Source organism: Neoarius graeffei, chromosome 24 (genome assembly GCF_027579695.1).
Source record: "Neoarius graeffei isolate fNeoGra1 chromosome 24, fNeoGra1.pri, whole genome shotgun sequence".
Taxonomy (NCBI): Eukaryota; Metazoa; Chordata; class Actinopteri; order Siluriformes; family Ariidae; genus Neoarius; species Neoarius graeffei.
In genome coordinates this window covers 54,146,191-54,170,021 of record NC_083592.1, presented here as the reverse complement: position 1 = coordinate 54,170,021, position 23,831 = coordinate 54,146,191, and the positions used below count along the sequence as shown (strand labels likewise).

The 23,831-nt window shown below is 40.6% G+C and overlaps 1 protein-coding gene across 1 annotated transcript in view; it reads right to left on the bottom strand.

The window, feature by feature from the left end:
• The window catches only part of susd2 (sushi domain containing 2), a 79,610-nt gene that overhangs the window by 32,702 nt on the left and 23,077 nt on the right, over positions 1 to 23,831 (bottom strand). Inside the window, exon 13 of the mRNA XM_060907471.1 lies at positions 19,487 to 19,663. Within this exon, the coding sequence (XP_060763454.1) occupies positions 19,487 to 19,663 (177 nt within the window). The remainder of the gene's footprint in view (positions 1 to 19,486; positions 19,664 to 23,831) is intronic.

Here is a 23,831-nt window from a genome sequence, read left to right as displayed (position 1 = left end):
TTCGTCGGATAAACTCCAGATCTGATTTGGGATGGAACCATCCTGTAGATGTGTATCACGGAGGAAGTGTGTGTGTGTGTGGTTCTGCTCTAATGACATTCAAGAACTCAGGGGTTAAAGAACACAAACACACACCAAAAAAAAACAACCCTGAAACAGATCACCTGAGCAGGAGGAGATGAAGACGGCGGAACCGGGACATTAAAAAAAACGATTACTATAATATTATAATAACAGCCTGTAGGTATTTGTAGGAGAACCTCTCGTCGAGGCACATCAGCCATTCGTTAAATTCCATCAGAGGCATATCTGACTCGACTTAATAAGAAAGCCCAGAGCTGCCCCAGGTGTGCTGACACTGGGATTGAGTAAATCCATGGGTGTACTGGACGGTAGCTGTATCATTACAACAAGGACATTTTGGTTATATGGTGTTTAAATGAAAGCGAGCAAGCTAAAGACGGGAAAGGCAGTGGAAGAGTCATGAAGCTGCATTATGACTCGAGGCTAGTCATGAGATGATTTTTGTTTTGACTTGGATTTGTCTCAGATTTATTTGCATTTGTACTTGGATTGGTCTCAGTCTTGGCCATTGGTCTTGCCAAATATGGTGTTGGACTTTTGAGAGTTTGTAAAAATAAAATGTCCACAACATTAAGGAAGAATCGATTCCTTTTTCTAGAAGACAGGCTAAACTTTGTCACAGTGCACAAATGAAACCACTTAGTTGAGGTAAAGACTTGGTCTTGAAAAGGATTTGACGGTTCTTCATCTCGAGCCCCTTAAAGCAATTAACCGGGAAATTTTTAAATTACGGGGTTATGAAATGTCATCATTATACATTAATACAAGATGTCCATCCATCCATCCATCCATCCATCCATCCATTATCCGTAACCGCTTACCCTGTGCAGCATCGTGGGCGAGCTGGAGCCTATCCCAGCTGACTGTGGGCGAGAGGCGGGGTACACTCTGGACAAGTTGCCAGGTCATCGCAGGGCTGATACATACATTGATCCTACGGTCAATTTAGAGTCACCAGTTATCCTAACCTGCATGTCTTTGGACTGTGGGGGACACCGGAGCACCCGGAGGAAACCCACACGGACATGGGGAGAACATGCAAACTCGACACAGAAAGGCCCCTGTTGGCCACTGGGCTTGAACCCAGAACCTTCTTGCTGTAAGGCGACAGTGCTAACCACTACACCACTGTGCCGCCCTAATACAAGATGTTCTACATGAAAAAAATGAAGCGGACTTTAGCTTAAAAACATGTTAAAAGTTGTAACATCAGTCTGTTGGGCCAGTTCCCCGGGCACGGCCATGCCATACTGGATTAGCCAGATACACAGATGTATTAGGAGACGAAAACGAGGGTGGCGCTGTGTGACGCAAGATTCCACACGTCTTCATTCCGTCCTGGATCCAAGACGCTTGGCTGAGTGGCTTCATCAAGTAAAGCAAGTAAAGTAAAACTTCACTCCTGGAAAAAGCAGCAAATTGTGCAGTGAGCATTTTACAGAAGATTGTGGATTTGTGGAGGACTTAGATTTTTTTAAAAAACACTGGGAAGAAGCGAGACATGAGGCAGAAACAACAACTGAAGCCAGACGCGATCCCGACTTTGTTTCACCACAAAACACCAACACCACAACAGCATACCGTGTCACGCATCAAACGGATGGAAGATAAACCGGTAACTATATATTTTTAAATAAAAACGGGCAATAAATGAGCCATTACTTTATTCTGATTCCTTTTCCAATCCTGCATTGCTGTCATTTTTGTGGAGAAATGCAAACGAATTGACGAGAAGTCACGCTAGACCATAATAATATACTATAATCTTGTATGGCATGCACTTGTACACCTCCGCTGTGCTCACAAAATGATATCACTCACGATGGCGTTATTGCGGCCTCCCTGACAAAAAATAGTCCTGTCTATTTTCATCACTTGAGTGGTTATATTGTTAAAAACAAATTCAACATACAGCTTTATTTTATTTTTTTTTAAAGAAAGGACAGACATAAAGACCAATTTTTAGCTCAATTTGTTTATTTGCGAGATATTTCCTTTAAGACGCAGTCTTTACCCGATCTTGGCTAGTTCTGGTTTTGGACTTGACGACGGTAGTCTTAACCACAGACTTGCATTAATCATTAGATCATTACCTTAAAGTGCCATTCCACCATTGGATGTATTCTTTGGCATAAAATACAATATATTTTGACAACATATATAAATGGTATCACTAGATAGAGAAATCTTTTAGCTTCAAAATGATATATCAAACATAGTTTTTTGACAACGACAAGTATATTAATTTTGCGACCAAAGTCACCTACCCTTTTAATTTCCGCGCGTGATGTCATCGGCAGGTTCCCCTTCTTGTGTACCACGTGACGTGTGACGTGGCACATATTATCAGCAATGGCGGATAGAACGCGATAAAAATAATACCAATAAATCTAGCTAATACCAATAAATCTAGCTAACTGAAAGATTAACTCAAAATGTTTCGCAATTTTTTTGGCCCCCATATACGAGGAGAAATGACTCTCTCACTTTGGGGGTTTCCTGGTCTAAGAATAGACCGACACGTGGTACACAAGAAGGGGAACCTGCCGATGACATCACGTTTCACTACCGCGCGGAAATTAAAAGGGTAGGTGACTTTGGTCGCAAAATTAATATACTTGTTAAAAAATTATGTTTGATATATCATTTTGAAGCTAAAAGATTTCTCTGTCTAGTCATGTTGTCATAAAATATATTGTATTTTATGCCAAAGAATACATCCAATGGTGGAATGGTACTTTAAGGGACATAAAAACTTCTAGTCAAGAAGTACAGTACAAGCCTCAACTCCGATAAGTCTTGAAAAAAAGGGTCTTGTAATGTTTGTAGAACGACTGTAGCAATTTGAAGACTGCAAATCAAGAACTGAGACCCAGTGGCAGAAAAGAAATGTCCTATAGGGTCCAAATTTGACATTTTTCCCCTCGACAAATGCATCAGGATTGCTGATGAAAATCTAGTATGAAGAAACAGTGATGCCTGTTTGCAATTGTCCTTGACCTTTAAACTCACTGGGTGAGTCAGTTCTAGCATCTGCTAACCAAATCAATTTTACCAAGACTGATGGGAAAGGGAAAAAATAAGTACTCATGGATAAAACAGGTTGTAGATTAAAGAGGTCAAAGGAGAACGTTGAAAAGCATGCAGGCAAACAGAACAGGCAAAATCCGTCCAAACGAAACATCTCCGACCAGAACATTATCTCCGAGCAGACCACTTGCAAGAGGTTGTTTTTAATGGACCACAACAGCTGAAAACTGAGTTCTTATGCTGTCGGAAGAGCCAGAATTTGGAACAAGTAACCAGGTCCATGGATCCGTCCTGTCTGGTGTCAAGAGTACAACCATGTAGTGTTGCGAAGAATGTTTACCAGGAAAAAATTAGCGAGGTCAAATGATAAAACACCACAAGGTGAAAGTAACAAAATGATCCACCTCAAATAATAAATGAAGCAAGATTAACAAAAGTGTCTTAAAAAAAAAAGCAATCAAGAAGATGGATGTAAGAAATATGACCTAAATCAGATCGCAAACAAGCCAAAAGTAATCAAAATACTCATCCCAGTGATGAAATGCAGTGGTGCTTGAAAGTTTGTGAACCCTTTAGAATTTTCTATATTTCTGCATAAATATGACCTAAAACATCATCAGATTTTCACACAAGTCCTAAAAGTAGATAAAGAGAACCCAGTTAAACAAATGAAACAAAAATATTATACTTGGTCATTTATTTATTGAGGAAAATGATCCAATATTACATATCTGTGAGTGGCAAAAGTATGTGAACCTTTGCTTTCAGTATCTGGTGTGACCCCCTTGTGCATCAATAACTGCAACTAAACATTTCCGGTAACTGTTGATCAGTCCTGCACACCAGCTTGGAGGAATTTTAGCCCGTTCCTCCGTACAGAACAGCTTCAACTCTGGGATGTTGGTGGGTTTCTTCACATGAACTGCTCGCTTCAGGTCCTTCCACAACATTTTGATTGGATTAAGGTCAGGACTTTGACTTGGCCATTCCAAAACATTAACTTTATTCTTCTTTAACCATTCTTTGGTCAAACGACTTGTGTGCTTAGGGTCGTTGTCTTGCTGCATGACCCACCTTCTCTTGAGATTCAGTTCATGGACAGATGTCCTGACATTTTCCTTTAGAATTCGCTGGTATAATTCAGAATTCATTGTTCCATCAATGATGGCAAGCCGTCCTGGCCCAGATGCAGCAAAACGGGCCCAAACCATGATACTACCACCACCATGTTTCACAGATGGGATAAGGTTCTTATGCTGGAATGCAGTGTTTTCCTTTTTCCAAACATAACGCTTCTCATTTAAACCAAAAAGTTCTATTTTGGTCTCATCCAGCCACAAAACATTTTTCCAATAGCCTTCTGGCTTGTCCACGTGATCTTTAGCAAACTGCAGACGAGCAGCAATGTTCTTTTTGGAGAGCAGTGGCTTTCTCCTTGCAACCCTGCCATGCACACCATTGTTGTTCAGTGTTCTCCTGATCGTGGACTCAGGAACATTAACATTAGCCAATGTGAGAGAGGCCTTCAGTTGCTTAGAAGTTACCCTGGGGTCCTTTGTGACCTCGCCGACTATTACACGCCTTGCTCTTGGAGTGATCTTTGTTGGTCGACCACTCCTGGGGAGGGTAACAATGGTCTTGAATTTCCTCCATTTGTACACAATCTGTCTGACTGTGGATTGGTGGAGTCCAAACTCTTTAGAGATGGTTTTGTAACCTTTTCCAGCCTGATGAGCATCAACAACACTTTTTCTGAGGTCCTCAGAAATCTCCTTTGTTCGTGCCATGATACACTTCCACAAACATGTGTTGTGAAGATCAGACTTTGATAGATCCCTGTTCTTTAAATAAAACAGGGTGCCCACTCACACCTGATTATTTAACTGCATTCTCTTTATCTACTTTTCTGACTTGTGTGAAAATCTGATGACGTTTTAGGTCATATTTATGCAGAAATGTAGAAAATTCTAAAGGGTTCACAAACTTTCAAGCACCACTGTAAAAGCAACGCAATTCCTACAATGAACAAAAGCTAGAAAGAAACTCTGAGAGCACAGACTTCAACCAAGAACAATAGTTGAGACTTCTATGATACGGTAACTCTACATGGCAACACTTTATACAGTGGTGCTTGAAAGTTTGTGAACCCTTTAGAATTTTCTATATTTCCGCATAAATATGACCTAAAACATCATCAGATTTTCACACAAGTCCTAACAGTAGATAAAGAGAACCCAGTTAAACAAATGAGACAAAAATATTATACTTGGTCATTTATTTATTGAGGAAAATGATCCAATATTACATATCTGTGAGTGGCAAAAGTATGTGAACCTCTAGGATTAGCCGTTAATTTGAAGGTGAAATTAGAGTCAGGTGTTTTCAATCAATGGGATGACAATCAGGTGTGAGTGTGCACCCTGTTTTATTTAAAGAACAGGGATCTATCAAAGTCTGATCTTCACAACACATGTTTGTGGAAGTGTATCATGGCACGAACAAAGGAGATTTCTGAGGACCTCAGAAAAAGTGTTGTTGATGCTCATCAGGCTGGAAAAGGTTATAAAGCCATCTCTAAAGAGTTTGGACTCCACCAATCCACAGTCAGACAGATTGTGTACAAATGGAGGAAATTCAAGGCCATTGTTACACTCCTCAGGATTGGTTGACCAACAAAGATCATCCCAAGAGCAAGGCGTGTAATAGTTGGCGAGGTCACAAAGGACCCCAGGGTAACTTCTAAGCAACTGAAGGCCTCTCTCACATTGGTTAATGTTAATGTTCCTGAGTCCACGATCAGGAGAACACTGAACAACAATGGTGTGCATGGCAGGGTTGCAAGGAGAAAGCCACTGCTCTCCAAAAAGAACATTGCTGCTCATCTGCAGTTTGCTAAAGATCACGGGGACAAGCCAGAAGGCTATTGGAAAAATGTTTTGGGATGGATGAGACCAAAATAGACCTTTTAGGTTTAAATGAGAAGTGTTATGTTTGGAGAAAGGAAAACACTGCATTCCAGCATAAGAACCTTATCCCATCTGTGAAACATAGTGGTGGTAGTATCATGGTTTGGGCCTGTTTTGCTGCATCTGGGTCAGGACGGCTTGCCATCATTGATGGAACAATGAATTGTGAATTATACCAGCGAATTCTAAAGGAAAATGTCAGGACATCTGTCCATGAACTGAATCTCAAGAGAAGGTGGGTCATGCAGCAAGACAACGACCCTAAGCACACAAGTCGTTCTACCAAAGAATGGTTAAAGAAGAATAAAGTTAATGTTTTGGAATGGCCAAGTCAAAGTCCTGACCTTAATCCAATCGAAATGTTGTGGAAGGACCTGAAGCGAGCAGTTCATGTGAGGAAACCCACCAACATCCCAGAGTTGAAACTATTCTGTACAGAGGAATGGGCTAAAATTCCTCCAAGCCGGTGTGCAGGACTGATCAACAGTTACCGGAAACGTTTAGTTGCAGTTATTGCTGCACAAGGGGGTCACACCAGATACTGAAATCAAAGGTTCACATACTTTTGCCACTCACAGATATGCAATATTGGATCATTTTCCTCAATAAATAAATGACCAAGTATAATATTTTTGTCTCATTTGTTTAACTGAGTTCTCTTTATCTACTTTTAGGACATGTGTGAAAATCTGATGACGTTTTAGGTCATATTTATGGAGAAATATAGAAAATTCTAAAGGGTTCACAAACTTTCAAGCACCACTGTATGTCTGGATACATTTCCAAAATTATTACAATTATACACCTACATGTGGATCCCAGAGGATTCTCGATACCCCTGAATGTAGGCTGTGATATGGAGTCATTTTATTTCTACATTGGCTTTGTTTCATCACTAAGGAACTTTATATGTATAAAGCCCCTTTATATGCATAAAGGGGCTTTATATGCAAAATGTATTTATACAGTATGTACTGAATTTTAAGATGTATGGAAAATGCTGTATCTTGCAACATTAGCGAAAGTGAAAAAGAATTTGTGGATCTGTCCTGTGACTCAGATCCGCTCCTAAATTTAAAGGGTTCTTCCTCGGCCCATGCTGCATACGTCCACCAAGTTCCACGGAAATCGGTTCAGTAAGTTTTGCACAATCCTGCTTATAGGCAGACAAAACAAAAAACAAAAAAAACCAAAACTAACGAGATCGTCAATGATGGCGTAGCTCACTCCGGCCCCGTCCAGTCCAGAAGGAACGATCTAAAGTGGGCCACCTTGTACAATAAATGTTGCAAGCTATATACACTATATACAAGCTATATATAGAAGTGATATCCACCCTAGGAATACCGACCTATTTACCAAAAAGAATCCAAAATGGCGATGAACTGACTGCAATTTTTGTTGAACTGCTCATTAAGGTTAATTAGTCCATAACTTCATTAACAATTGTACTTAAGCAAATCTGGGTAGAAGTTATATGCACCCTTGGTTCCCCTACCTTCATGCCAGAAAGAATCAAAATCGGTGAAGAATTGAGGAAGAAGAAGCAATTTGTGTGGAAACTGCTCGTTAGGGATTGATTGATTATTCCATATCTTCATTATTAATTGCAATTATGCAAATTTGTGTAGAAGCTATACGCATCCTGGGCAGACCTACCTTCCTGCCAAAAAGAATAAAAATCGGTGAAGAACTGAGAGAGAAGTGATTTTTGTGAAATGTAGATGACGCTGGATGGACGACAGACAACACAACACAACAACACATGATGGCATAAACTCATCACCTGTTGGCCGGATGAGATAATAAACCAGACTGAAAACATCACCTCCTTGCCAAATGAGGTAAAACTGACCCGTGCCAAATGGGATATAAATAATGAAAATTACCTACGCCAAAGAAACAACAAACATAACAACATGACCTACACAAACCAACCAATGAACAATAAAGAAGGTTAAAAAAAAAAAAGACCCATATCAAGTGAAAAACAGGAAGGTTAGCCAGAAAAGAAACAAAACCAACCAAAGTGACAAATGATAACTGGCTCAACATATTAATGCAACAGAACTAACAAATATTCCTTGCTACAGATGTGCGTGCCTCAAATACCCTAAAGCAGGGGTGTCAAACCTGATCCATAAAGGGCCTTGTGGCTGCAGGTTTTCATTCCAGCCATGCAGCAGCACACCTGACTTGGCTCATTCAATCAACTGAACTGTCTTCACACAGTCAAATACTTGCAGCCACACCCACCCTTGATTAAAGGGTGGGTGTGTCAGTTGATTGAATAAGCCAAATCAGGGTGCTGCTGCATGGCTGGAATGAAAACCTGCAGCCACACGGCCCTTTATGGATCAGGTTTGACACCCCTGCCCTAAAGTATACTTTAAAACAGGAAGGTCAGTCTTGGGGGGGGGATAAATACTATTCCAGACATTTGACCACCACCTAGTGGCAGAGGCATTAAAACAAGACAAGAGCAAATCAAAAGCAGCTTATTGTGGCCCTTAAAACCCCCTGTGATTGTCTGAATCACTGCAGTGTATCTGAATACGTCACACCTTTCATCACCCAGTGGTTCGCCGTTTCAACAGTGGCCAGGATCACAGCCCTGATATGTCGATCAAACCAAACATCTTTGGCATGGAGTGGAAAGAGCTGTTAGCAGAAAGACCAACTGTACAAGAAGTGCGCAATGGGCAAATACCCCATATGGAACAATTTTCCTCTGAACATCAAAGGAGTCACAACACGCTGACACAAAGATCTCTCTAACAAACACTGGGTCCAGCGTAGCGTAGGCATGTGTGTATAGACTTCCTGTAAATGCAGCGTTTAGGTTGTTCTCGGTATTGCTCAGTGCGACGCATTACGCTGTTTGACTTGGCACGACTGAGGTTTCTCACGCCTGAACGTTTGCATTTTCTCCGTTTTAACTTGCCAGACTCATCTCGTTAATTACCCGAGTTGAATCACATGTGTTGGATCTGGCAAACACTGAAATACGCAGAGCGTGATGGGGTTCCCATTCTGAAGCCTGGAGTTGGGAAACAGGCTTAACTATTACCACAACACATCCTCATCTGCTCCTGCGCTCTGGCTCGACCAAATACACAGCCAGGTTCAATACAGTGATCTCGGAAAAAGATCACAGTACTGATAAATGACTTCCCTTTGGAGTTGGATGCTGCTTCAAAAATGCAAGATTACAGAACAGTTACAGGGTCGAATGTTGAACTGGTTTAATTTACTCTGAATCCTCACACACTCTATGTAAAGGTGGGCGAGATGCAAAAAGTTCCATAAGGATATTTTAATACATTTCTATGATACACAATATACAGTTGGGTCCATAAATATTTGGACAGAGACAACATTTTTCTAATTTAGTTCTGTACATTACCACAATGAATTGTGAACAAAACAATTCAGATGCAGCTGAAGTTCAGACTTTCAGCTTTAATTCAGTGGGTTGAATAAAATGATTGCATAAAAATGGGAGGAACTAAAGCATTTTTTAAACACAATCCCTTCATTTCAGGGGCTCAAAAGTAATTGGACAAATTAAATAATTGTAAATAAAATGTTCATTTCTAATACTTGGTTGAAAACCCTTTGTTGGCAATGACTGCCTGAAGTCTTGAACTCATGGACATCACCAGACGCTGTGTTTCCTCCTTTTTAATGCTCTGCCAGGCCTTTACTGCAGCGGTTTTCAGTTGCTGTTTGTTTGTGGGCCTTTCTGTCTGAAGTTTAGTCTTTAACAAGTGAAATGCTGCTCAATTGGGTTGAGATCAGGTGACTGACTTGGCCATTCAAGAATATTCCACTTCTTTGCTTTAATAAACTCCTGGGTTGCTTTGGCTTTATGTTTTGGGTCATTGTCCATCTGTATTATGAAACGCCGACCAATCAGTTTGGCTGGATTTGAGCACACAGTATGTCTCTGAATACCTCAGAATTCATCCAGCTGCTTCTGTCCTGTCTCACATCATCAATAAACACTAGTGACCCAGTGCCACTGGCAGCCATGCATGCCCAAGCCATCACACTGCCTCCGCCGTGTTTTACAGATGATGTGGTATGCTTTGGATCATGAGCTGTACCACGCCTTCGCCATACTTTTTTCTTTCCATCAACCTCTACCAGAATGATCTTGGTTTCATCTGTCCAAAGAATGTTCTTCCAGAACTGTGCTGGCTTTTTTAGATGTTTTTTTAGCAAAGCCCAATCTAGCCTTTTTATTCTTGAGGCTTATGAGTGGCTTGCACCGTGCAGTGAACCCTCTGTATTTACTTTCATGCAGTCTTCTCTTTATGGTAGATTTGGATATTGATACACCTACCTCCTGGAGAGTGTTGTTCACTTGGTTGGCTGTTGTGAAGGGGTTTCTCTTCACCATGGAAATTATTCTGCGATCATCCACTACTGTTGTCTTCTGTGAGTGTCCAGGTCTTTTTGCATTGATGAGTTCACCAGTGCTTTCTTTCTTTCTCAGGATGTACCAAACTGTAGATTTTGCCACTCCTAATATTGTAGCAATTTCTCGGATGGGTTTTTTCTGTTTTCGCAGCTTAAGGATGGCTTGTTTCACCTGCATGGAGAGCTCCTTTGACCGCATGTTTTCTTCACAGCAGAATCTTCCAAATGCAAGCACCACACCTCAAATCAACTCCAGGCCTTTTATCTGCTTAATTGAGAATTACATAACAAAGGAATTGCCCACACCTGCCCATGAAATAGTCTTGGAGTCAATTGTCCAATTACTTTTGGTCCCTTTAAAAACAGGGTGGCACACAGGGTGGCAAACAGGCTGAAACTCCTAAACCCTTCATCCAACTTTAATGTGGATACCCTCAAATGAAAGCTGAAAGTCTGGACTTTATGTCCATTATATAACTATAACTTGAATATGTTTCAGTAAACAGGTAAAAAAACAAAATTTGTGTCAGTGTCCAAATATGGACCTAACTGTACAGTATGTATCATGATCTGTAGGTTTCTGAACAAACGGCCAGCAAAACAGTCGAGTTGCGTTTAATATTTAAATTAGTTTGAAGATGCTTTTATTTCATGTCTGAACAAATTAATTCAATTTTTAACAGCTTTATTGGCCTTCAAACAGCAAAACTACACATTTACCAGAGCACCAGTGACGCTCACATGACCGTACCATGAGAAACCAGACTCACTTATAATTAGCCAAGTTGCTCTTCATGAGAACAGTTTCGATCTTTCAAACAAAACAAAACATTCAGAATCAAAATCCACTGGAAACTTGGAGGAGTAGCGATTTTTCTCAAATTTCATTAACCGGCCTAATTAGCAATTCGTTAAATGAGAAAAAAAAAAAATCACAAAATCAGGGAGTAACTTTTATGCAGGGGCGGCACGGTGGTGTAGTGGTTAGCGCTGTCGCCTCACAGCAAGAAGGTTCTGGGTTCGAGCCCCGGGGCCGGCGAGGGCCTTTCTGTGTGGAGTTTGCATGTTCTCCCCGTGTCCGCGTGGGTTTCCTCCGGGTGCTCCGGTTTCCCCCACAGTCCAAAGACATGCAGGTTAGGTTAACTGGTGACTCTAAAATTGACCGTAGGTGTGAATGTGAGTGTGAATGGTTGTCTGTGTCTATGTGTCAGCCCTGTGATGACCTGGCGACTTGTCCAGGGTGTACCCCGCCTTTCGCCCGTAGTCAGCTGGGATAGGCTCCAGCTTGCCTGCGACCCTGTAGAAGGATAAAGCGGCTAGAGATAATGAGATGAGATGGGAACTTTTATGCAGACTGATTAGATATTCCAAACAAAACATTCAGAATCAAAATCCATTGAAAAATTCAGGGAGGAATAGCGATTTTTGTGAATTGTGGATGGACGATGGACGCTGCGTGATGGTAATGGCTCATCGCCCTACAGCCGGTAAGCTAACAAGACATACAAATGAAACAAAATCGACGAAAACAAAAAAAAGCAAAAAAGTAAGGCACAAAATGGTAGGCGTGAACAGGACCCGGAGTCCCATGCAAGGCCCCTCCCTACTAAAATGTTAAAAATCTCAAAGGACTTAAGCAAAAGAAAAACCCAAATTTGTAACATTTGTATTTTTAAAATTTTTTTAAAAAGTTTGAATTTAAAAAAAAAACATTTTTAAATTTTAGAGACTGATCAAATCTCCTTCCTTAGTTTGTAATTGTTATTAAAAAAATTAAATGTATCACATACTGCGTCTCAGAAATATGATGCCATATGGGAGCCACTGAAGGTTTATTAAAAAAAAAAAAGTGTTATGGTGCTGGGGAGGGGGTAATATTCCAAGAAAGGAAAAAATATACAGTTAGGTCCATATATATTTGGACACTGACACAAATTTTGGTTTTTTTTACCTGTTTACTGAAACATTCAAGTTATAGTTATATAATGGACATGGACAAGGTCCAGACTTTCAGCTTTCATTTGAGGGTATCCACATTAAAATTGGATGAAGGGTTTAGGAGTTTCAGCTCCTTAACATGTGCCACCCTGTTTTTAAAGGGACCAAAAGTAATTGGACAATTGACTCAAAGGCTATTTCATGGGCAGGTGTGGGCAATTCCTTCGTTATGTCATTCTCAATTAAGCAGATAAAAGGCCTGGAGTTGATTTGAGGTGTGGTGCTTGCATTTGGAAGATTTTGCTGTGAAGAAAACATGCGGTCAAAGGAGCTCTCCATGCAGGTGAAACAAGCCATCCTTAAGCTGCGAAAACAGAAAAAAAAAACCATCCGAGAAATTGCTACAATATTAGGAGTGGCAAAATCTACAGTTTGGTACATCCTGAGAAAGAAAGAAAGAAAGAAAGAAAGAAAGAAAGAAAGAAAGAAAGAAAGAAAGCACTGGTGAACTCATCAATGCAAAAAGACCTGGACACTCACAGAAGACAACAGTGGTGGATGATCGCAGAATAATTTCCATGGTGAAGAGAAACCCCTTCACAACAGCCAACCAAGTGAACAACACTCTCCAGGAGGTAGGTGTATCAATATCCAAATCTACCAAAAAGAGAAGACTGCATGAAAGTAAATACAGAGGGTTCACTGCACGGTGCAAGCCACTCATAAGCCTCAAGAATAAAAAGGCTAGATTGGACTTTGCTAAAAAACATCTAAAAAAGCCAGCACAGTTCTGGAAGAACATTCTTTGGACAGATGAAACCAAGATCAACCTCTACCAGAATGATGGAAAGAAAAAAGTATGGTGAAGGCGTGGTACAGCTCATGATCCAAAGCATACCACATCATCTGTAAAACACGGCGGAAGCAGTGTGATGGCTTGGGCATGCATGGCTGCCAGTGGCACTGGGTCACTAGTGTTTATTGATGATGTGACACAGGACAGAAGCAGCCGGATGAATTCTGAGGTATTCCGAGACATACTGTGTGCTCAAATCCAGCCAAACTGATTGGTCGGCGTTTTATAATACAGATGGACAATGACCCAAAACATAAAGCCAAAGCAACCCAGGAGTTTATTAAAGCAAAGAAGTGGAATATTCTTGAATGGCCAAGTCAGTCACCTGATCTCAACCCAATTGAGCAGCATTTCACTTGTTAAAGACTAAACTTCAGACCGAAAGGCCCACAAACAAACAGCAACTGAAAACCGCTGCAGTAAAGGCCTGGCAGAGCATTAAAAAGGAGGAAACACAGCGTCTGGTGATGTCCATGAGTTCAAGACTTCAGGCAGTCATTGCCAACAAAGGGTTTTCAACCAAGTATTAGAAATGAACATTTTATTTGCAATTATTTAATTTGTCCAATTACTTTTGAGCCCCTGAAATGAAGGGATTGTGTTTAAAAAAATGCTTTAGTTCCTCACATTTTTATGCAATCATTTTGTTCAACCCACTGAATTAAAGCTGAAAGTCTGAACTTCAACTGCATCTGAATTGTTTTGTTCACAATTCATTGTGGTAATGTACAGAACTAAATTAGAAAAATGTTGCCTCTGTCCAAATATTTATGGACCCAACTGTATATAATAATAAAAATAAAAAGGTTATTGCGCTGGGGAGGGGGTAATATTCAAAGGAAAAAATAAATTACTAAAAAAAAAAAAAAGGTTATGGTGTGTGTGTGTGTGGGGGGGGGGGGGTATTCCAAGAAAAAAAAAATTTAAAGGGTTATTGCGCTGGGGAGGGGGTGATATTCAAAGGAAAAAATAAATTACTAAAAAAAAAAAAAAAAGGTTATGGTGGTGGGGGGGGTGGGGGGGGGTATTCCAAGAAAAAAAAACTTTTAAAGGGTTATGGCGCTGGGGAGGGGGTGATATTCGAAGAAGAAGAAGAAAAAAAAAACCCCACACAACTCGGAATTTCCAAGATTTAAGTCTTAAAATATACAAAAAAAAAAAACCTTGGATAATGTCCCAGATCATAAAGTCATAAATATGTGAGAAAAGTCAAATTTATGAGAAAAAGGTCACAAATTTACGAGAAACAAAATGGGTTTCCAGTAAAGGCCTTTACACACCAGGGGGCATTTTTTCATGCGATTAATTCAATATATTTTTTTCAAACCGTCATTTTCATCATGAGCACTTTCACACAGAACACAAATATGATGCCTTGAAAAAGCGACATATATTTTCTCGCAGCGGCACGGTGGTGTAGTGGTTAGCGCTGTCGCCTCACAGCAAGAAGGTCCGGGTTCGAGTCCCGTGGCCGGCGAGGGCCTTTCTGTGCGGAGTTTGCATGTTCTCCCCGTGTCCGCGTGGGTTTCCTCCGGGTGCTCCGGTTTCCCCCACAGTCCAAAGACATGCAGGTTAGGTTAACTGGTGACTCTAAATTGAGCGTAGGTGTGAATGTGAGTGTGAATGGTTGTCTGTGTCTATGTGTCAGCCCTGTGATGACCTGGCGACTTGTCCAGGGTGTACCCCGCCTTTCGCCCGTAGTCAGCTGGGATAGGCTCCAGCTCGCCTGCGACCCTGTAGAACAGGATAAAGCGGCTAGAGATAATGAGATGAGATGAGATATTTCCTAGCACTGAGTGTGAGCTTTCACACCACAAATAAAGGCATCAACCAGTCACACTGTGCGGAACAGACGTCATGTGGTGATGTAGGAGACGGCCGGTGAAAAGGCCTCGAATGTAGAAGTGAGTCTCCACTACACACCGGCGTCGCTCACCTCAAGGACCTGAGCAGCTGTATTTCTATGGAGTTTTATTCCATAGAACGTTTAATCAAATGTGCTGTGCTTCAGCTCAAAAGCCCTGCGCTCTGTCTCAAATAGATCCATCCCTGCTCACACTCCGACTGCTTTATACGCTCGTGAATCTTCTGCTCACAGATTTCTGCTCTCACTGGTTTTCTTGTTGGAGTTAAAAGATAGGAATAAAACGATCTGTGACGCAACAAAACACCGTGAACGCTTCACGTACACGCTACAGCACAGTGAATCTCTCGGTCTCTCTGGATTTAACCCATTACTGCCACCAAAACGTACAAAAACTGTATGTTTATACGTTTTAAAAGTGGTTTTTAATCAAATGATTAATACGTGATAAACATTCTTTAAACATGAGAATTACAGTATTTAAAATTAGTTCGTACAGTCTGAGCAAATCCATTTTTCTCACTTCCACCCATCGAACAGGGAACTGTAGGAGCGGGAGACACTGTGAAACACCGAACACACAACCTTCAGGGTGTGTAAACACTGCCACATAGTGTGCGTTTCGGTGAATGACGCTCTACACTACAGCACTGATTTACACTCGTGTATTTAACACACTGATGGGTGATCAATAATATCTTAATTTTTAAGAATAAAAATAAAAAAGGTAAAAATATAGTTAGGTGGTAATAAGAATGAATGAATCTGAAAACCTAGATCATGCGATATATGATGTGCAACAGTTAGTTCTGTTCCACTAATCTAAAGCATCATAGCATTGTTAAAATGGCAGAGCGAGCAGCACAATGAACACACTCTCTCGCTCTCTCTCTCTTAGTTAAGATGATCTTAGTGTTAAGAGGCTTAGGAAACCGGTCCCTGATTGGTTGAGCAGCGTTCCAAGAGTGCACATGATATCGTCAGTGGAGACGGCAAATGATGCTTTTCATGACCGTAACTTAAAGTGACCCAGGTCGATGTGCTGGTTCAGGAATCATTGAATCCACTCCCCTTCCTGAATTGTTTGAGCTGATACCCATCTCATTGTTTCAATATGTTCAGTTTCCTAACGCGGGGCATCCCAACCACGTTAGTCCGTTTACAAAGTGCTCACTCAGCAGCCAGTTCGGATAAGTCACATCAGAGGTCGCGGCCATGGAGCGACAGCAAAAAATATTTTTCTAAATATTTCAGTTTGTCTCGATTCAGGAGTCTTCGTTCGATCTGGGCGATCCGCCTTGATGGCGGATCGCCCAGATCGAACGAAGACTCCTGAATCGAGACAAACTGAAATATTTAGAAAAATATTTTTCTGAAAATCGAGAATTGAAATATTCCAAATCTAAACGCAGCCGTGAGCTTGAAGGCTCTCGAGCGCTCGCTTCTGTGTCGGAGGCCACCGGTTCCACCATGTTCGTTAACAGCCTCGCTCATTACCTCGCCCGGGACGGAATCCACCAGGGGGCGAGGTATTGTTTTCAGTGGGGTTTGTTTGTTTGTAAATGATATTACAGGAAAACGGCCGGATCAACCTTCATGAAACTTTCCGGACAGATGGGCATTGGTCTCAAATAGAACCGCTAACATTTTGGGGGTCATTTGGTCAAGGTTTTTGTGGCTACTGTTTCATACAGAAGCGGTAGCCATTATGTCATCGTGCTGTAAGAATATAAGAGTGTAACAATGGCGCAGTACGGTGTGTTCTGATTGGCTGAGAGCAGCAGAGAATCAGAGCCATGTTTATTGGCCAAGTACTGTATGTTCACACACACAAGGTCAAAATCATTTTTTCATGATATCTTCCTTCATATTCATCATAAGTGCTACCGGGCAAGGTTTGTTTTGGCTGGCAACACTTGTTATAAGATTATAATAAAGATAAACTTTGGCCGTTTCCGTCCCCAAGTGTAAACATTAGCGTGCGGTGGTTTTCCAGCTCGTTCCAGCTCGTTCTCCTTCACAGGCATGAGACAGCGACAGCGGGCAATACAGCATGTGATTCAAGTACCTAGGGGTTATTCTAGCGCCCCAGAGTACTATTCATCTTTTTAACACATCGACCCGTGTCACTTTAAAGGGGAACCGAAGGCAAATTTTTTATTATCAAAATTCTATTTCTCATTTTATTAAATATCGGAATGCATTTTTGATCGCTATTTTGTCGCTGCTATAGCAAGTTATGAGTGTTTGAAATACGCTCTGTAATATATCAGTCCATATGTCAAAGCAATGGGCGTAAACGAGATTCATTGAGACCTGTGCGAGACATCGTAGGACGGAAGTAAAACGTACAGCGGAAATCAAAGTGACCGACATCTGCCAACGTTGTCAAAAAACACGCTCGCCTTCTTTCGAATGCTGATGTAATCAAGCTGGGAGTTTTGTTTGTTTTGATAGCAATCAGGAAAGTTTGAAAAAAGTAGGCAGTAATCGTCATTTAAACTCGTTTTGTGCAATATTTCGTTTGGAAAACAGTTTTCAAAATGGCGGCACTGACACCTGGCTGACACTTCTTCACGTTTCGAAGTCTCGCACAAGTCTCGTGAAGATCGCGCGGATAAGCGACGCCTGCCGTGGACCAAACGAACTAAATTCAACACGGCTAAAAACCGAATAGGCCGATAAGTATAATATTTAATTGCGATTAGTTGCCAATACGAGTCACGATATAAGGTTACTAAAACCGAAAACGTAATTGAATAACACGTTAATTAAGAAATAAAGCAAGTTTAAAAATGACTTCAGTTCTCCATTAAGATGACAAGGAAGAAGGGACGCCAATTTTATCAAAAGTACTTTTAAGCAGGAAAGTACAAAAAAAAAGTGTCAGTTTGAGCTAGCTAGCATCCTATAAAGTGGGTGTGGCTTCTTCAAGAGCTACAGTACTGTGTGCAACAAAGTCTTAGGCACATGTAAAGAAATGTTGCAACATAAAAAAAAACATAAGTAATCAGTAAGCTGTAATAAATTATTATTATTTTTTGAATTTATTTATTTCGAACATGTATAAAAAAATGTATGTAACTATTTGTACATACAAAAGAAAGAACATGAGAAAGTGACAAAAAAAATTAATAAATAAAATACATAAAGAGCTCAGACATTACAATACACCGCACATTGTTCGAAAAAGGAGTGGGAAGAAGTACAATACTTTTAAATTAATAAATGCAAAGTGAATATTTGGTGGGCGGCACGGTGGTGTAGTGGTTAGCGCTGTCGCCCCACAGCAAGAAGGTCCTGGGTTCGAGCCCCGTGGCCGGCGAGGGCCTTTCTGTGCGGAGTTTGCATGTTCTCCCCGTGTCGGTGTGGGTTTCCTCCGGGTGCTCCGGTTTCCCCCACAGTCCAAAGACATGCAGGTTAGGTTAACTGGTGACTCTAAATTGAGCGTAGGTGTGAATGTGAGTGTGAATGGTTGTCTGTGTCTATGTGTCAGCCCTGTGATGACCTGGCGACTTGTCCAGGGTGTACCCCGCCTTTCGCCCATAGTCAGCTGGGATAGGCTCCAGCTTGCCTGCGACCCTGTAGAACAGGATAAAGCGGCTCGGGATAATGAGATGAGATGAATATTTGGTGTGAGACGACCCTTTACTTTAAAAAAAATAAAAATAAAATAGTAGTCCGAGGTCCAGTGAGTGCAGTTTTATGCGGAAATGATCTGTAGGTTTTACTGAGCATCTTACAGAACCAGCCGCAGTTCTTCTGGACACTTTGACCGTCACACTCGCTTCTTCATTTTACACCAAAACCCAGCAGCCTTCATTATGTTTTCTTTTTTAATCTGAAAAGTGCTCTCTTATGGAATACGCAGCTCAGACATATGACAATTTTTTTTTTTCCTGTAGCATTTCATTTTGTGCTGGGAAAAAAAAAACCGAACGTTTGGAACTCTGAAATGTTTTTGTAATGTTTTGACTCGATAATGTAGAAGTCATAACATAGAAATCTATAACAAAGTTTGTATGAAAAAAATAGAAATAGGGGGGCTAAGACTTTTGTTCAGCACTGTATTTCTGCTCATGGAGCAGAATTAAACAGAACCTTTATCCACTGTGTCCAAAATGTCACTTACTCGAGATTATTTTAATTGTTTATAGAACTGGTATATAAAAGTGATATCACACTTGAGGACATGCTGCTGCCTGATTGTGATTAAGTCCCGGACTCGGCCTCCAGCCTCGTACCTACGATCTACGAGCACAGCACTCACTCATCTGATATTCCTTAACTATACGAACTGTTGAACAGTGATCCACAGCTCACCTGAAACACAGTGTGTATCCTCTCCAGACCACAGTCCGTCTTTCTGACACACACGCTCCCGTGAGCCGTAGAGACGATAACCACGGTTGCAGGAGAATGAGACATTGGCGCCCTCCAAATACAGTGTTCCTTCTTTCTGCCCCTGTTTGGGCGGCCGTAACCAGCCACAGGATACCACTGAGGATCAGGAAAACATTAATCTGAGGATAAAAGTCACTACAATTTCATCACAATATCTCTCAAAAGTGTGTCATTGGTGAATTGTATAACTCACACTTATACAACCCCGATTCCAAAAAAGTTGGGACAAAGTACAAATTATAAATAAAAACGGAATGCAATAATTTACAAATCTCAAAAACTGATACTGTATTCACAATAGAACATAGACAACATATCAAATGTCAAAAGTGAGACATTTTGAAATTTCATGCCAAATACTGGCTCATTTGAAATTTCATGACAGCAACACATTAGGTCTGCGCGGGTCGGATTTTTCAGTCCTGCTCCCGCATTGTGCAGTCCCGCTCCCGCCCGCTCCCACAAAGAATTATGATTTTCAGTCCCGCTCCCGCCCGCGCCTGCCATATTTTGTCCCGCTCCAGCCCGCAAATCCCACATGATGCAGACGTTCGCGTTATTTCTCAGGAAAGTTCTTGTCTTGACACAGCGTGATGGTGCCCCGCCCCCTACTTTGAGTGGATTTGAGCATAAATATCTACAGCTCACGTTCGTTATTATTTACCTTGTTTCTGAATTCGGAATGTTGAAATGGCAACATGTAGACCTAATAATAATAATAATTATTTAAGTAGGCTAATCATTTAAGTATGCGCTCTCCCGTGGTGCGTCTCCTATGAATAATTAGTGTGAAAGGAGAGATGGATCGCACTCTTGAACTTATTCTTTTAGTTACATTTATTTTCAGTTGTTTTTAGCAGCAGCAGGAGACAAACGTTTCGGCTGTTGCCTTCGTCAGTGTCTCTAATAATAATAATAATAATAAACAATAAAAAAAAGACAGGCGAGCACGTAATTCCAAGTGGAAATTTGGTATATTTATTGTTCAGCCATACAAAACATTAGGCTAACCCACTTTACATTTGTAAAGCATTTCTAACTAGAATATCCTAGTATGTCAGAACCTTTTGGCACTTATCACAGCAAGCAAAGGGCAGCTGATTTCCCTCCGCGTCGTACACGAGTGAGAATGATTTCCAAATGTCCGATTTCAGGACTCTTGACTTTTTAACGGTAAATGTACCTCTTTTTAAAGCAGCACTTACTTTTGAAGCACTGTGAGCTTCAGTAGAGGAGCTCTGCTCTTCTGCCATGATCGGAGATCTCAAACACGGAAGAGGAAAGGAATCGGAAACGTATGAGAGTTATTTATCCTCTCCTGGATCAGAATCAGAATGCTGATGACCAGCTCATCTAAGGTGTCATTGAGGCATCATGTTAGTGTGGGTCACTGGAGGCTGGGTGTGAACGGCGAGTCATTAGAGTGATCAAAGGATTGCCCGTTAGGGTGATCAATGGCAATCTGACTTTCTCTGCAAATTTAGGCATCTTAAAATGTTTTTATTAATGCCAAATAAAATATCCAGCACAAATTATATATGATAGACATAAATTAATAATTTAAAAATTTTATTTTAAACACGTTTTTAGTTAGCGGGACTGCAGCTTATCACCGCTCCCGCCCGCTCCCGCCCGCAATGAGCTTTCAAAATTTGTCCCGCGCCGCACTGCTTTGCGGCGGGTCCCGTGGGTCCCCCGCGGGAGTGCAGGGCTCTACAACACATCTCAAAAAAGTTGGGACAGGGGCAATAAGAGGCTGGAAAAGTTAAAGGTACAAAAAAGGAACAGCTGGAGGACCAAATTGCAACTCATTAGGTCAATTGGCAATAGGTTATTAACATGACTGGGTATAAAAAGAGCATCTTGGAGTGGCAGCGGCTCTCAGAAGTAAAGATGGGAAGAGGATCACCAATCCCCCTAATTCTGCGCCGACAAATAGTGGAGCAATATCAGAAAGGAGTTCGACAGTGTAAAATTGCAAAGAGTTTGAACATATCATCATCTACAGTGCATAATATCATCAAAAGATTCAGAGAATCTGGAAGAATCTCTGTGCGTAAGGGTCAAGGCCGGAAAACCATACTGGGTGCCCGTGATCTTCAGGCCCTTAGACGGCACTGCATCACATACAGGCATGCTTCTGTATTGGAAATCACAAAATGGGCTCAGGAATATTTCCAGAGAACATTATCTGTGAACGCAATTCACCGTGCCATCCGCCGTTGCCAGCCAAAACTCTATAGTTCAAAGAAGCAGCCGTATCTAAACATGATCCAGAAGCGCAGACGTCTTCTCTGGGCCAAGGCTCATTTAAAATGGACTGTGGCAAAGTGGAAAACTGTTCTGTGGTCAGACGAATCAAAATTTGAAGTTCTTTATGGAAATCAGGGACGCCGTGTCATTCGGACTAAAGAGGAGAAGGACGACCCAAGTTGTTATCAGCGCTCAGTTCAGAAGCCTGCATCTCTGATGGTATGGGGTTGCATTAGTGCGTGTGGCATGGGCAGCTTACACATCTGGAAAGACACCATCAATGCTGAAAGGTATATCCAGGTTCTAGAGCAACATATGCTCCCATCCAGACGACGTCTCTTTCAGGGAAGACCTTGCATTTTCCAACATGACAATGCCAAACCACATACTGCATCGATTACAGCATCATGGCTGCGTAGAAGAAGGGTCCGGGTACTGAACTGGCCAGCCTGCAGTCCAGATCTTTCACCCATAGAAAACATTTGGCGCATCATAAAACGGAAGATACGACAAAAAAGACCTAAGACAGTTGAGCAACTAGAATCCTACATTAGACAAGAATGGGTTAACATTCCTATCCCTAAACTTGAGCAACTTGTCTCCTCAGTCCCCAGACGTTTACAGACTGTTGTAAAGAGAAAAGGGGATGTCTCACAGTGGGAAACATGGCCTTGTCCCAACTTTTTTGAGATGTGTTGTTGTCATGAAATTTAAAATCACCTAATTTTTCTCTTTAAATGATACATTTTCTCAGTTTAAACATTTGATATGCCATCTATGTTCTATTCTGAATAAAATATGGAATTTTGAAACTTCCACATCATTGCATTCTGCTTTTATTTACAATTTGTACTTTGTCCCAACTTTTTTGGAATCGGGGTTGTATTTATACATTACAACACTTGGTTTATTTTGTAATGATGTTACGTTATAGAACCATTAAGTAGAAAAGGTTCTATTTATACAGTCAGAGCTGCTGTGATAGAAAATTAATCAAACATCCACCTACTGACCAATCAGATTTGAGAACAACAGCACATACAGTATGGGGTATAAATGGTTAAAAAAAAAAAAAAATAGGTGCATGAACAATGAGGGTCAACACTAGTTTTTAACAAATATTCAATGAAAAAGATTCTTAAATGATGAACTCCATCTTATAATCAGAGTTCGTTACTATAATCTAACCGGCTAGTTAGCGAGAAGAAATTAATCTCTTTTCTCTTCAGTAGTAGCTTTCCATGAGGCCCAAATTAAATGTACTAAATAAATGAGACTTGTTTAAGATTCCTCAATAAAACTACACGGAGCTAAAAGTTTAATTAGTTTCTGAACACCTAGCTTTCTCACCTAAATGATGTAATCAAGCGTTTAAGTGTGTGTGCGCGCGAGACTGAGGATCCTTACAGTACCAAAATAAAAATGTGGGGTTTTTTAGTACTCCAGTTTATTTTATAATATTTCTCAAACAGTACAAGTACAAAACTTTATTAATATTAAAAAAAAAGGCTCTCTTAAAATTATATCATCTGTGTTTAGTAGGAGTAGTAGTATGGTTCTCAAAATGGAGTATTTTTTCCAAGGTTTTTTTTTTTTTAATGTTTTAGAATAGCTTTTAGCTCATTAGAAAGTTCACTTGTGTCATTAACTCAAAAACAAACAAACAAACAAACAAACAAACAAACAAACAAACAAACAAACAAACAAACAAACAAACACTCTTAGGGCTAAAGAAAGCTCTTTAAAGGTTCATTGTTTCCCCAAACAGAATCAGGAACAATTAAAGAACCCTACAAACAAAACACCTATAAACAATATTAACTTTAATTTAATAACTATTGCCATTAAAATGCTTTGTGAATTAAAAAAAAAAAAAACTCCAATAAACAGCCAAAATATTATTGTACACACGGAAATAATGCATCAATGTTTAAATTAATTTAGCTTCATTATATATATTTATTGAGATCCCCGACTACAGATTGATTAAACATTATTTATTTAATCTTTT